General features: G+C 37.6%; 1 protein-coding gene across 1 annotated transcript; it reads left to right on the top strand.

The window, feature by feature from the left end:
- On the top strand, positions 1 to 10,284 carry CUNH8orf88 (chromosome unknown C8orf88 homolog). The gene is made up of 6 exons (XM_042036453.1): positions 1 to 82; positions 2,102 to 2,207; positions 3,013 to 3,089; positions 4,709 to 4,793; positions 8,245 to 8,351; positions 10,020 to 10,284. The coding sequence occupies exons 2-6, from the start codon at positions 2,120 to 2,122 to the stop codon at positions 10,056 to 10,058; spliced, it is 396 nt and encodes a 131-aa protein (XP_041892387.1). The 5' UTR covers positions 1 to 82; positions 2,102 to 2,119; the 3' UTR covers positions 10,059 to 10,284.
- Positions 10,285 to 11,001: the final 717 nt, after the last annotated feature.

The following is an 11,001-nucleotide window of genomic DNA, read 5'->3' as shown; positions in this document are numbered from 1 at the left end:
CCCCGCCCGACCGGCGCTGAGGGACGGACCGGGACCCACGGGCAGCGGGATCGCGGGGCAGGGGCGCTGCCGGCGGCTGGAGGTGGGCTGGGCATCCCCCGGCCCAAAGGAGGGCACGGAGGCTGTGGAGAGGGCGAGGGGCAGGGCAGCGGAGGGAGGTTTTGTTTCCTGGGGGCTGTGGGGTTCCGAGTGCGGGGCTATTTCGGGCGAGAGGCCGGTCAGTTTCCCGTTACTCGTGGGGATTTTTCACGAAAATAGCATCAAATCCCCTTCACACATTTAGGAAAAAGCCTTCCAAACACTTCAGATGGGCTCTCGTAAGATGGTTGCTGTCAATGTCCAGCTTGTTAAGACACGAAAGCTACAGAACTGCTGCTAGGCCTGTTAGCTGGAGCCAGAAAGCTTCCGTTCTGCTGGGCAGGTCTCCCACGGGAATGACCCCAAAGAGGAAGTGTGGCCTTGTAAGGGGGAATTCCCCTACTGCAGTAGTCTTTCATGGAAGCAGTTTATTTCTTAGGTATTAAAACTAATCTTTCTTCACTTTCCTTGATACTGATCAGAAAGAATACTCTATTAATTGAGGAGGTTGGGCTAGGCAACTTGTTGAGATCTTTTCTAGCCTCTTCCTGGGGGAGGGCGAGGGAAGAGGGGCAAAATGTGTTGTTTTGCTGTCACCACGAAACTTGTTTTTGTTGTCAGAACACTACAAAAAAATACAGGTGTGCTGCATTCTGGAAGCTAGCCAGCCTAAAAAGCATGCATATCATTTCTAGTCAGGGCATGAAAGAAAACTTGACTGTTTGTTGGCGTTTTTTTTCACTCTTCTGATGCAAATATGTATTATTACTGCATTGCTTTCTGTGGATATTCAGTATCTAGGATGTGTGATTGATACAAGCATTCCTAATCTGGGTAAAATGAAATACGTCATCCACATCTGTAGTCTTACTTAATTCAGCTACAGGAATTTTCATTGCTGCTTTTGACTACAGCTTTGAAGTCTTCCTTTTTTTAAGATAAGCGGATAGGAAAATCAAAGAATCAAACCAGATTTTTTTTTCCTAGCTTAGTTAAGTTGTTCTAATTCAGACCATTAAACAGTTGGTTTCTAGACCTGAGTGGGCTCAGACTTCGTATGTTGGAAAATTGTTACTTGACCAAGTGTTCAAAAAATTATAGTGTAGTAAATTCTCAGATGATTGTAAGTTTTCTTACTATGACACAAAGGCCAACTAAAGTGGGGTGTGATACTGGGTCTAATAGCCTAGCTTCTCTTTTCCTGTTTCATGCTGAAAATGGACAATGTAATTGTAACTCTTACAGTCATGATTATTTCTTGAATTTTTTTGCTATAACAATTATTTTCTTGTAAACTTTCTTAGAGAAAAAAAAATCAGTATAATTTTTATTGTGTTGGTTGTTCTTTCTGGTATTCTTTTTCTATGAAAGAAGCTGAAATTCCTTCAAATCATAAAATCTCCCAGTTTACAAAAGAGATGAGAATGGGAAGGAGATACATTAAGATACAAATATTACAAATCAACATTTTCAAACTGATTGCTTTCTTAAAGCGTGAGATTTTCCAGCACAGCACAACCTTAGCAGTTTTTGTTGCTTCTATAGTGGCTAAACTGAGTGGGAAGATACAAAAATGTTTAAATTTAACTAAAGTAGGTATTAAAAAAAAGTCCTGTAAGTTTATGTAGATATGTAAGGAACTCCTGTGCAGACAACAGATTGATAAGGGGTATGCTGATGTTAATTAAATAAAAACCCATTGAACCAAAATGTTAGAAACCCCCTTGTTTTCATCACATCCCCATCTCCTTTCTCCAAATATATACATAGACATACAGGGAAAAAATCTTGAGAAGAAGCTAGGGTAGCTCAATTGGAAGGGAAAAATGAGAGAGGTGTCTGATTCTGTCTTCATGCAAATTTTATCCAGCATATTCAATCATCTAAAAAAAAAGTATGCATCAGACCTTTCTGCTTTTTCCTGCCCAGATATAATATTGCCTTGTCAAATGCAACTAACAGGGAGTAGGTAGATTGTTCCTGCTTAACATCCATATGTGAAACTGAATGCTAATGATTTCAGCTGCTTTTTTGAAGTGCGATGTTTCAAAATGTTACAGAAGCAAAAAAGTTTATTAGTAAATCCCTTCAGCCAGCACGACCTGTGCATCAACTGTCTTCTAAACAAGGTGAGTAGCATGGCTAAGGTGCAGTTCACTTTACCAAAGTTTGGGTTATTTTTAGGGAAGTAACAAGGATGCGTGTCTTGTTTTGTTTTGTTTTGAAGTTACTTTGTTATACTACAGTGGATAAATATCTTGCTGTGTGTTGAATTTAGTACATCATCTCTGTGATAAAATCTGAATTTAAACTATATTAGGTTTGTGCAGAACTCTTGGGTACTGATCTTCTAGCTTGGCATCTGAAATCTGGCTTCAGAAAGCTGGATCAGGCTTCTCTGTTAAATTTGGGTTTCTTGGGGTAGTTAACTCTATTGAAAACATAAAATATACATAATTTAACAAATAGATTATTTAGGTTTTATTGCAAGTACAGTACACTACACTGCATTGTTCTTATCTAGCTTTCATACAAGTTCAAAACAAAAAACCCAAAAAACTTTTATAAAAAAAATCATTCAGTATTTATGTCAGGTGTGAATATTTTGGTTTTAATTTTAAATCCCTATTGATTAAAATCCTAGATATTGCAGTATTCTAGTTGTTCTTATGGTTAAGTTAGAAATTTCTGGTGACCAGAGAATCATCAGCTGTGCTGATGTGGACTGAAGCTAAGTGACATCATAAGTTTTTACTTTGTATAAAATTTATGGAAAAATGGAAAAGGGGTCATGTGGTGATGTAGAGCTTTTAAGTTGTGAATAAATGCCCATAAAATCTCTGTGCACCAAGGAATGTTCTTGGGGCAAGTATCACAAAATAATACTGTGGAGTCTATTGAAATTATTTTTTCTTAATGTTTTATGTTCACCAGCATCACCCATTGCATTAAACATTCGGACTGAATTACCCAGCAGCACTGAAGTATGTTTGCAGAGTAAGGTTAACTGGGTGAGTATTGAGTGAATATATAATTATTTATAAATTGGAGGTCAGCTGATCTGCTATGTAACCAAATTAAAACTATTTCCAGCTAGGAGTGTCCTTGACTCTGAATGTTTTAAACCAGCAGTGTCAGAACTGTTGAAAAGAGTGATGAGTTTCAGGGAGTTTCAGGAATGCCTTTCCCTGGTATTTGCATGCACTAATAGCTGAAAAATGCAGCTTAGGAATTTACGATTCTTACGAAAGTCTATGTGGCATTTCTTTAGTCTTCACTGAATTTAAGTCAGCTCTTTTAAACTTAGAATGCATTTATTCTGTCTTTGCTTATTATGTGTAAATAATAACATCAGGATTCTTTTGTTGCTACCACATGCACAAATTCATTTCAGACAGCAAACATAAAACTTTATTGCTAGAAGTGCTTGGGTTTGTACATGGTATGGATATGTCCTTCAGACTTGAAATTGGTTGTAGCTGTTTGCTGGAAAATGAAGTCTTCTAATTGGAATGCTTCATGTTGCATAGCCTGAGCTTGATTTTCTGTTGATTCTGATTTGAATGTTTTTTCAGAGCGTTGATAGAGGTTTTGTTAGAACAAATGCTGGCTCCTAAATTTTTACTTTTTTTTTTTTTAAGAGTTTTAGTAATCCTGTAGTCCTTCTTTATTGTGTTAAGCTTCTGCAAGATGCCTTTGACTTTAAAAAAAAAACAAAACAACTCAAGTTCCTGGGAGCCTATCTTTGATCCATCATAGGGAAATTAACACTTACACTTGTCTCTTGAGCAGTAATTACTCAGAAGAACAAACTACTTCCTTTTAAATAAGCCTCTCGTCATCAGTGTTGTAATACTCAGTTTCATCAGTATTTAGCTACATGTAGCTGCATATTGCATTTGTTTGAGGTATAGCTGTATTTTTTATATTTTTTAAAACTTTTTCTTTAACATAGTATACGGAAAAGACTTTTTAATAATACTTTTGACCATGAACTGTTTCATGGGTTCCCCAAATGCCATCTGAGTAGTGCCCTATCCACCCCTGCTTGATGAGCAGTTTTCAGTTCTTGCCCCCTTCCCATCTGACTCAGAGTGATGTTAAGATACCTCAACTAAACCTGTAGAGCTTTTTCAGAGCTAAGACAAACTGATGAGGATAAACTGCTTTCCGACTTTCCAAAACACTCTTCAAGGTTTTGGCAGCTGGAAAAAACTTGGCATTATACTCTGGATACTGGGTCTTGATGCTTATGAAGCAAATGTTTTCGCTAAGTGGGAGAATCCAAGTCCATCCTTTGGTCTTAAGGAGAGTCGTTCCTGCTTTTGGTATTCCTGAATGTAGCAGCTTATGGCTGTGTTCTAGGTGGGATAATGGAAAAGGAGGGGATAACTGTGTTCTTTCTAAAAACTAGCAATAGCACTGTAAAATTCTGTGTAAAAAATGTCTCTCAAATATGTTCACCTGTATTGTTTTATTGAGCTATTCCTTTACTGTATGTAATCAAGAGTAACATTCTACAGGTTCAAATTAAACTGTGCTACAACTGTTACTTTTAACTAAGAAACATGTATCCTTTTTTTAATACACTTAAAGGTGATTAGCTTCATAACTTTCCTTCCTATTGTAGTCATCTGAAATGACAGAAGTGAAGATCTTAACTCAAACTGTGATGCTCTGTCAACCAAAACAACATGAATCAGGAGCAAAAAAAGGTAAAATATTGCATGGGGAGCTGTGTCAGGTTTGTACTTTCTAGATGGAGGACACCTGAACTTTGAAGCGATGTGGGATGTATTTTATTTTTTCTTATCAGCCAGTGCATTGAGTTTGCAGAGCAATATGAAATTTTTCTGGTTTTCACATAACACTCTAGAGAAGATGTAAAAGTTGACTATGACTGAGGTGGAAAATTTCCACTGGTAGAATTGCTTGCATATAGGGATGTAACTGTCTTAAAAAAATGCAAAGAAACCCAACAAAACAAACAAAAAAACCCAACCAACCCCCCCAAAAAAAAGACCCCAAACATAAAAATTTTTTCACACAAAATCCTGGGTTTGTATAGGTGCCTTTGTGTGTAGAAGTACAGATTTGAGTTGCGTCCCTTAGCCTGCTGCAGGGCTTAGTTGTGGCATACAGACTATTGAATGTAATCAGGTTAAGAGCTCAACATTTTGGCTTCCTTGTCCTGCTCTTCTGTGGTGGTTCTGAAATAACAGTATTTGGGTGGTTAGATATGAATTAATTTTTTTTATGATTAATCCTGGTTTATTTTTGTGTCAGTACTGTCCTTAAGGTTTGCTCCTTATGCTTTTTTCTCTGTACTGACTGCCACTGTACTCATAGAGTATTGCTAGTTTAACCAAGTTCAAATTTTACTCCTTTTTTTTTCATTAAGGGATAATCTCAGGTTTCAAACGAATTCTCACGGTACTTCTCTGCCCTGCTTCCTACCTGATTCTTCATTCTTAAACATGTCCCAGAAACTGCATCAGTGACGCAGGTTATTGAGACAATTTCTTTTGTCTGTGTCTTCCATCTTTTGTCTGTGGCATCCATCTGTAATCTCCAATCCTTAAGTAATCTCTGAAGATGTGCTTTGTTCTGTTGCTCTTAGTACTCAAAAATTGAAAGAATTCTACTAAGTTTTATTGAGTTTTTTGTATTTTTGTCAGTCTGAGGTTGCCATCTCTCAGGTTCTTGAGCGGTAGTTCTGTTCTGTCATGTGTTACTGACTTGAAAATAAGTCTTTTATGTATTCCCTTTCAGGTTCAGGTTCATTTCTTCTTTATCTTGATAAATATAATAGAGTTCTGTTCTTTGGATCTCGTTAGATGTCAGACATGTCAAGTTCTATGTGTTTGGTGGTGGCTTTCTGATACTTTCTTATTGTTTCTGCGTGTGGTGGGTAGAGATTGTTTTCTTCTACAAGACCTTAAATGGCTTCTCATCAGATCCTCATCTCTTGTATAAGCCATCACTTTGGATCTTTTTCAGTGGTTAATTTCTCTGTGATGCCTCCCTGAGTCTACTCCACAATTCTCCACAATGTCAAACTTTTTCTCACATTTGTTTTCAAAGGGCTTTTGTTGGTTTGCTGATTGTTGTAATCTTTTCCTTCACCGTAACACAACTTTAGAGGTCCTTCTATTCAGCTACTGCTTATAAATAAGTCTTTTGTTTTCTTCTTTTTTTTCCTTGCATGGTAAAAATTCTTCTAGAACTCTCTTTATGTTCAGCTGTACTTAAAGCTCTAGATAATAATTTCCATTTGATATCTCTTCAGTCATACTGTGCTTTCAGTTATCTGTCTCAGCAGTTCTTAAGTGCAGCATGGGGTTCCCATGGCCCCACTTCTTGAGCTTTTCCAGGTGTCTCTGGATGGCATCCTGTCCTTCAGGTGTGTCAACTGCACCACTCAGGTTGGTGTCATCTGTAAATTTGCTGAGGGTGCCGTTGATCCTACTGTCTGTCATTGATAAAGATATTCAACAGTACTGGTCCAAATATGAAATGCTGAGGGACACGACTCATCACTCACTTATCTACATCCAGACACGACCACTACTCTTTGGATCTTAGGATGGTTTGGGTAGTAGAGGATTAAAAGGTCATCACGTTCTAACCCCCTGCCATGGGGATACCTGCCACTAGACCATGTTACTCAAAGCCCCACCCAGCATGATGATGAACACTCCCAGGGAGGGGGCATTCATAGCTTCTCTGTGTAGCTTTTTCCAGTGCCTCAGCATCCTCATAGTAAAGAATTTTTTCTTCATATCTAACCTAAGCCTGCTGTCCCTCAGCTTAAGGCCATTCCCCCTTTTCCTATCACTACATGCCTCTGAAAAATCCCTCTCTAGCCTTCTTGTAGGCCACCACTAAGTACTGGAAGGCTACCCAAAAGTCTCCCAAGAGCCTTTTCTTCTCCATGCTGAACAACCCCAACTATCTAAGCCTGTCTTCATAGGAGTAGTGTTCCAACCCTGTGATCAACTTAGGGACTCTCCTCTGGACTTGTTCCAACATGAGATCAGATGCAACTGTCCAACCCGTTCCTCATCCAATGAACATCTAATCCATATATCTCCAATTTGGAGAGAAGGCTTTTGTGGGGGACCATGTCAAAGGCCTTACAGAAGTCATCATCTCCATAGGTTTTTAATCAAGGGGAGGAAAAACAAGCCGTTAAGTTTTCAAGTATGCTCATATTCTTTAAACTGTTCTTTTCAAAGTTACCCACAAGCCCTGCCATAGGTTCACCAGTTACTGCAGTCGTTTGTGTTCAAAGGCAGGAAAAAATTAGTGTCGTAGTTGACATCAGCTTCTTTCTTGTCAACATCCTACAGTCTGAGAAACAAAAACTGTTGTCCATCAGGTGACAGTGTAACAATCTTGCAGGAAGCCCGTAATTCCTAAAGGAATAAACTTCTTTGTCATCAAGGACCAGAGATGAAGTTTGTTCTTTCTTTGCCTAATTCCTTTCTTCTTGCTTCTGCTCTTGTTTGAGAATATCAATATTTTAAATACTTTAAAATACAGGCATTGCTAGAGATACTGTATCCAAATCTATGCCACAGTAGAGATAGTGCTGTAAACTTGAATGAGAAGCCTGCATGTTCTGAGCAAAAGCCCTGGCTCTTGTTGGTTCAGCATAACCCCTCATAACTATTTCACTGCTATTAGTATGTTTGCCATTTACGTGCAGCAGATCTCGTAATTACTTTTAGGTGTTAAAAGACATTTAACTTATTAACTCCAAGAAAAGAGACACATGGTTTTTGTTATCTCTCCCCTAGAAATACATGCCACTTTGGAGTGAGTTATAAACAGATTTTCTTGTGGGTTTCAAGACTAGTTTGTGGTGTTTCTGTTAATTAGAACAAGATACGGGAGTCTGTCTGGTGTAAGGTTGGATTCACTTTTTTTCTTCTTTTCTCTTGATTTACTGTGTCGGTTTGAAACAAAGTGAAATGCTCTGTAATTTACTTCAGATTTTCCTGATGCAAGATAAGACTTAAATTACTCCTGTTTTTAAAACTGATTTTTATATACCACATGTAGCATTTCTACTATTCTATAAGTAACCAAATAATTTTTCTGAATTCCCAATCTTAATCCCTTAAACAAGATGTTGAACTTAGTGATTTTGTATATTCACAGAAAGAATCCAATACAGCAGAGATTTCCTTCTGAAGCTTTCAAATGTTTCTCTCTCTCAGAAGAAGCCAGAGTTTCTTCCTGATCATCCAATCGTACTTGAAAAAACAGTAAGTACAATTTTTTTGTATTAAGTGAAGTTATAAAATCATCCATGGAGGTTTTGATAAGCCACTTGAGAGGGAACATTTTCCTTCAAACTAGCCTGCCAACTTGGTAAAAATTTCAAAGAACAGATTGTGCAGTTCAGCACAACTTCTGTATGTAACTTCTCCACTTGGTATTTGACATCTTACCCTGGTTAGTACCACTTAAAGGGAAAGGGGTTTTAATTTGTTTTCAGGAAAAATATCAGTTATCTTTCCATGTTTTCAAAATAAAAGAGAACAATCTTGATACACTTACATCTTGGTAAAAGTCTTAATCCAGTGTTTTAGTTGTCCATGCATCAGTGTCCACTACAAAGCCATTAATGAGCTCAATGCAGTTTGTATTATCATTATCTTTGATTTTGGGGAGAAATTAATAGAAATGAATGATGAATGTGAAGGATATCCATGTTTACTACCTTAATGTTTGTGATGAAATAATCCTCAAATATTTCACATGCTAGGAGAAAACATCTACTGGATCACATTCCAAACCCCAAGTGTGGGAAAATCTTCTGTGTAAACATTATCTTATTAAGTTAGGCTACATACTAGGTTGCTTTTGAGACCATGGGGATATAGTTCTGCTAGAAATAGGATTCCTCTTATGGTAAAGTATGTCCACATGATTACTGTGTTGGCCACATTTGGAGGCATTTTTAAGCTTTTAGAATTTCTGCCCTTCAAAAAAACAAAAATTAAGTAATACATGACCATAATCAGCTTTCCCTGGTTCTGACATTTTATGTCTTTCTATTTGTCCTCAAGATGAAAGCTTTATTTATTTGAAAACCTGCTTTCAGATTGGGAAGTTTCAGCTCCTTAATTTCCTAATTTACCCCCCTCTCCCACCACCTGTGTTTGTAAGGGGGACAGATTTTGATAATCTGTATGCTTTCACATGTTTACATTCCTAGGAAAAAGGAGGGTCCCTGCAGAAATCCCTGCTGAATTTTGGCTAATTCAGCCAAAATTCCAGTGTGTTGACTCATCTCATCATCCATTTTACTGCACAGAAACCAGAGGGATTGATGAGATGCATGTGTAAATTAAATGAATGATGCTTAAAAGTGGCAGAAGGTGGCCTGCGAATAAATTTCTAATGACAAACAGACAATCCTACAGTATTGTATTTTGGAGCAGGTGGTTTTCAACAGTTTGCCGCTGAATTGAGTATTCAGACAGTTCATGCCTATCTTAAGACTTTCCAAGTTCTGAATATTTGAAGCCGCTGCTGAACTATGTGCCCATTTATGAGTAAAAGTTGTATTTTCAGATGAAGAAAACTTCCTAGAGGGACTTGTACAAGGCAGATGCAGTTGTTACAGTTGGTGGACTGTGGACTGCATTTGTCCCGAAGGATACTGGGGGTTTTTTTTTAGATGTGGGGATCAGGGCTACCAATACATAGCTCAGCATTTGAACAGTTACTGTGTTGACACAGTCTTCTAGGAAAATTTTAGATTAAGTCTCTATGATTAATGAAAATAGCGCTGTTTGCCATTAAAAAAATCCCAAAACAAATTGTGAAATGTACATGGAGTAGAAAAGAGTTGCAAGCAGACCCAAATGAACACTTTAAGTGCTCTGTTATAACTGAAGTAATTTGAGGTTTGGTTTCTCTTACAGGTGAAGAATAAACCTTTCATTGACATCTGCAAGAAGTGACATGTTGTTTGGAAGATCAGAAATCCATCAATGAGAGAGCTACATTTGATGTAGGTCTTCAAGATTTGGGTACTTGGGTGCCTGCAGATGGAAGGATGACCCTGGGAAACCTATGAAAATGCCTGTTTCTTGCTGTAATTGCCTAAATGCTTTAAGAGACAAACCTTTCATTTGTAAAGCCTGAAATGGTAATATGATTGAAGTGAAAATAAATAAATTTCATATATTGGTGTGGCAGATTTTTGTCATTGAATTGTTTGTGTTATGTAGCCATATATTTTGCCTGACCATAAATTCTAAAACAATACTTGACTGGGACTTCTTGCTTTCTCTCAACTCCCTTCCTTAGAAGTAAAGGTGGAACAACAAATACTGGCTGTGTCAAATAACAGATGTCTTAGGGTATCTACTCCTCTAGTTTTTGAGGTTTTTTTGGCAAAACTTGACTTGTTTCTTCTTAATTTGAAATCTTCATCTTGACACAAGATATTCCTTAATGTTTTGTGGATACACATACCTTCTTTAAAGGTATGAAGTCTCTTGTTAGTTCCACTAACACGAGAAATCTTTTCTCATCACAGATCAAAACAGGAGACCTGCCTATGCATTGCATTCCTTAAAGTTCTTTGTAAATAATTGTCTTGTGTTCTTGAATGTGAAAAGTGAAAGTAATGGGGAAAAACTGAGGAACAAGACAGATTTCAATCATATGTCTTATACAGGTAAATGGGTGTACCAATGCACAGTTAATTCTCTTTTTCCCTTAAATGAGTATGGTATCCAATAGGGAAGTGGAAAGTAGTGGTTCTGTTGGGGTTTTAGGAGCTCTTCTGGGTTTTTTTTTTTGTTAAAGGAATTTTGCCCATACATGTTGCTAGGGGGACAAATGGCTGGGTATTTAAGAAAAACAAAAGAGCTGGCTGCTCTTTGTTTCACCTGGGTG

Source organism: Corvus kubaryi, unplaced genomic scaffold (assembly GCF_017639235.1).
Source record: "Corvus kubaryi isolate FWS band 111438036 unplaced genomic scaffold, C.kubaryi_AGA036_p1.0 37385, whole genome shotgun sequence".
Lineage (NCBI taxonomy): Eukaryota > Metazoa > Chordata > Aves > Passeriformes > Corvidae > Corvus > Corvus kubaryi.
The sequence above is the reverse complement of the archived record's forward strand: the minus strand, read 5'-3'. Positions and strand labels throughout refer to the sequence as shown.

What these genes read in the sequence shown, in the direction of transcription:
- CUNH8orf88 (XM_042036453.1), top strand. Translation starts at nt 2,120, where the DNA reads ATGTTTCAAAATGTTACAGAAGCAAAAAAGTTTATTAGTAAATCCCTT. An exon ending in TGAATCAGGAGCAAAAAAAG is followed by an intron (nt 4,794 to 8,244) that starts GTAAAATATTGC and finishes GTATATTCACAG; the next exon opens with AAAGAATCCAATACAGCAGA. An exon ending in CAATCGTACTTGAAAAAACA is followed by an intron (nt 8,352 to 10,019) that starts GTAAGTACAATT and finishes TTTCTCTTACAG; the next exon opens with GTGAAGAATAAACCTTTCAT.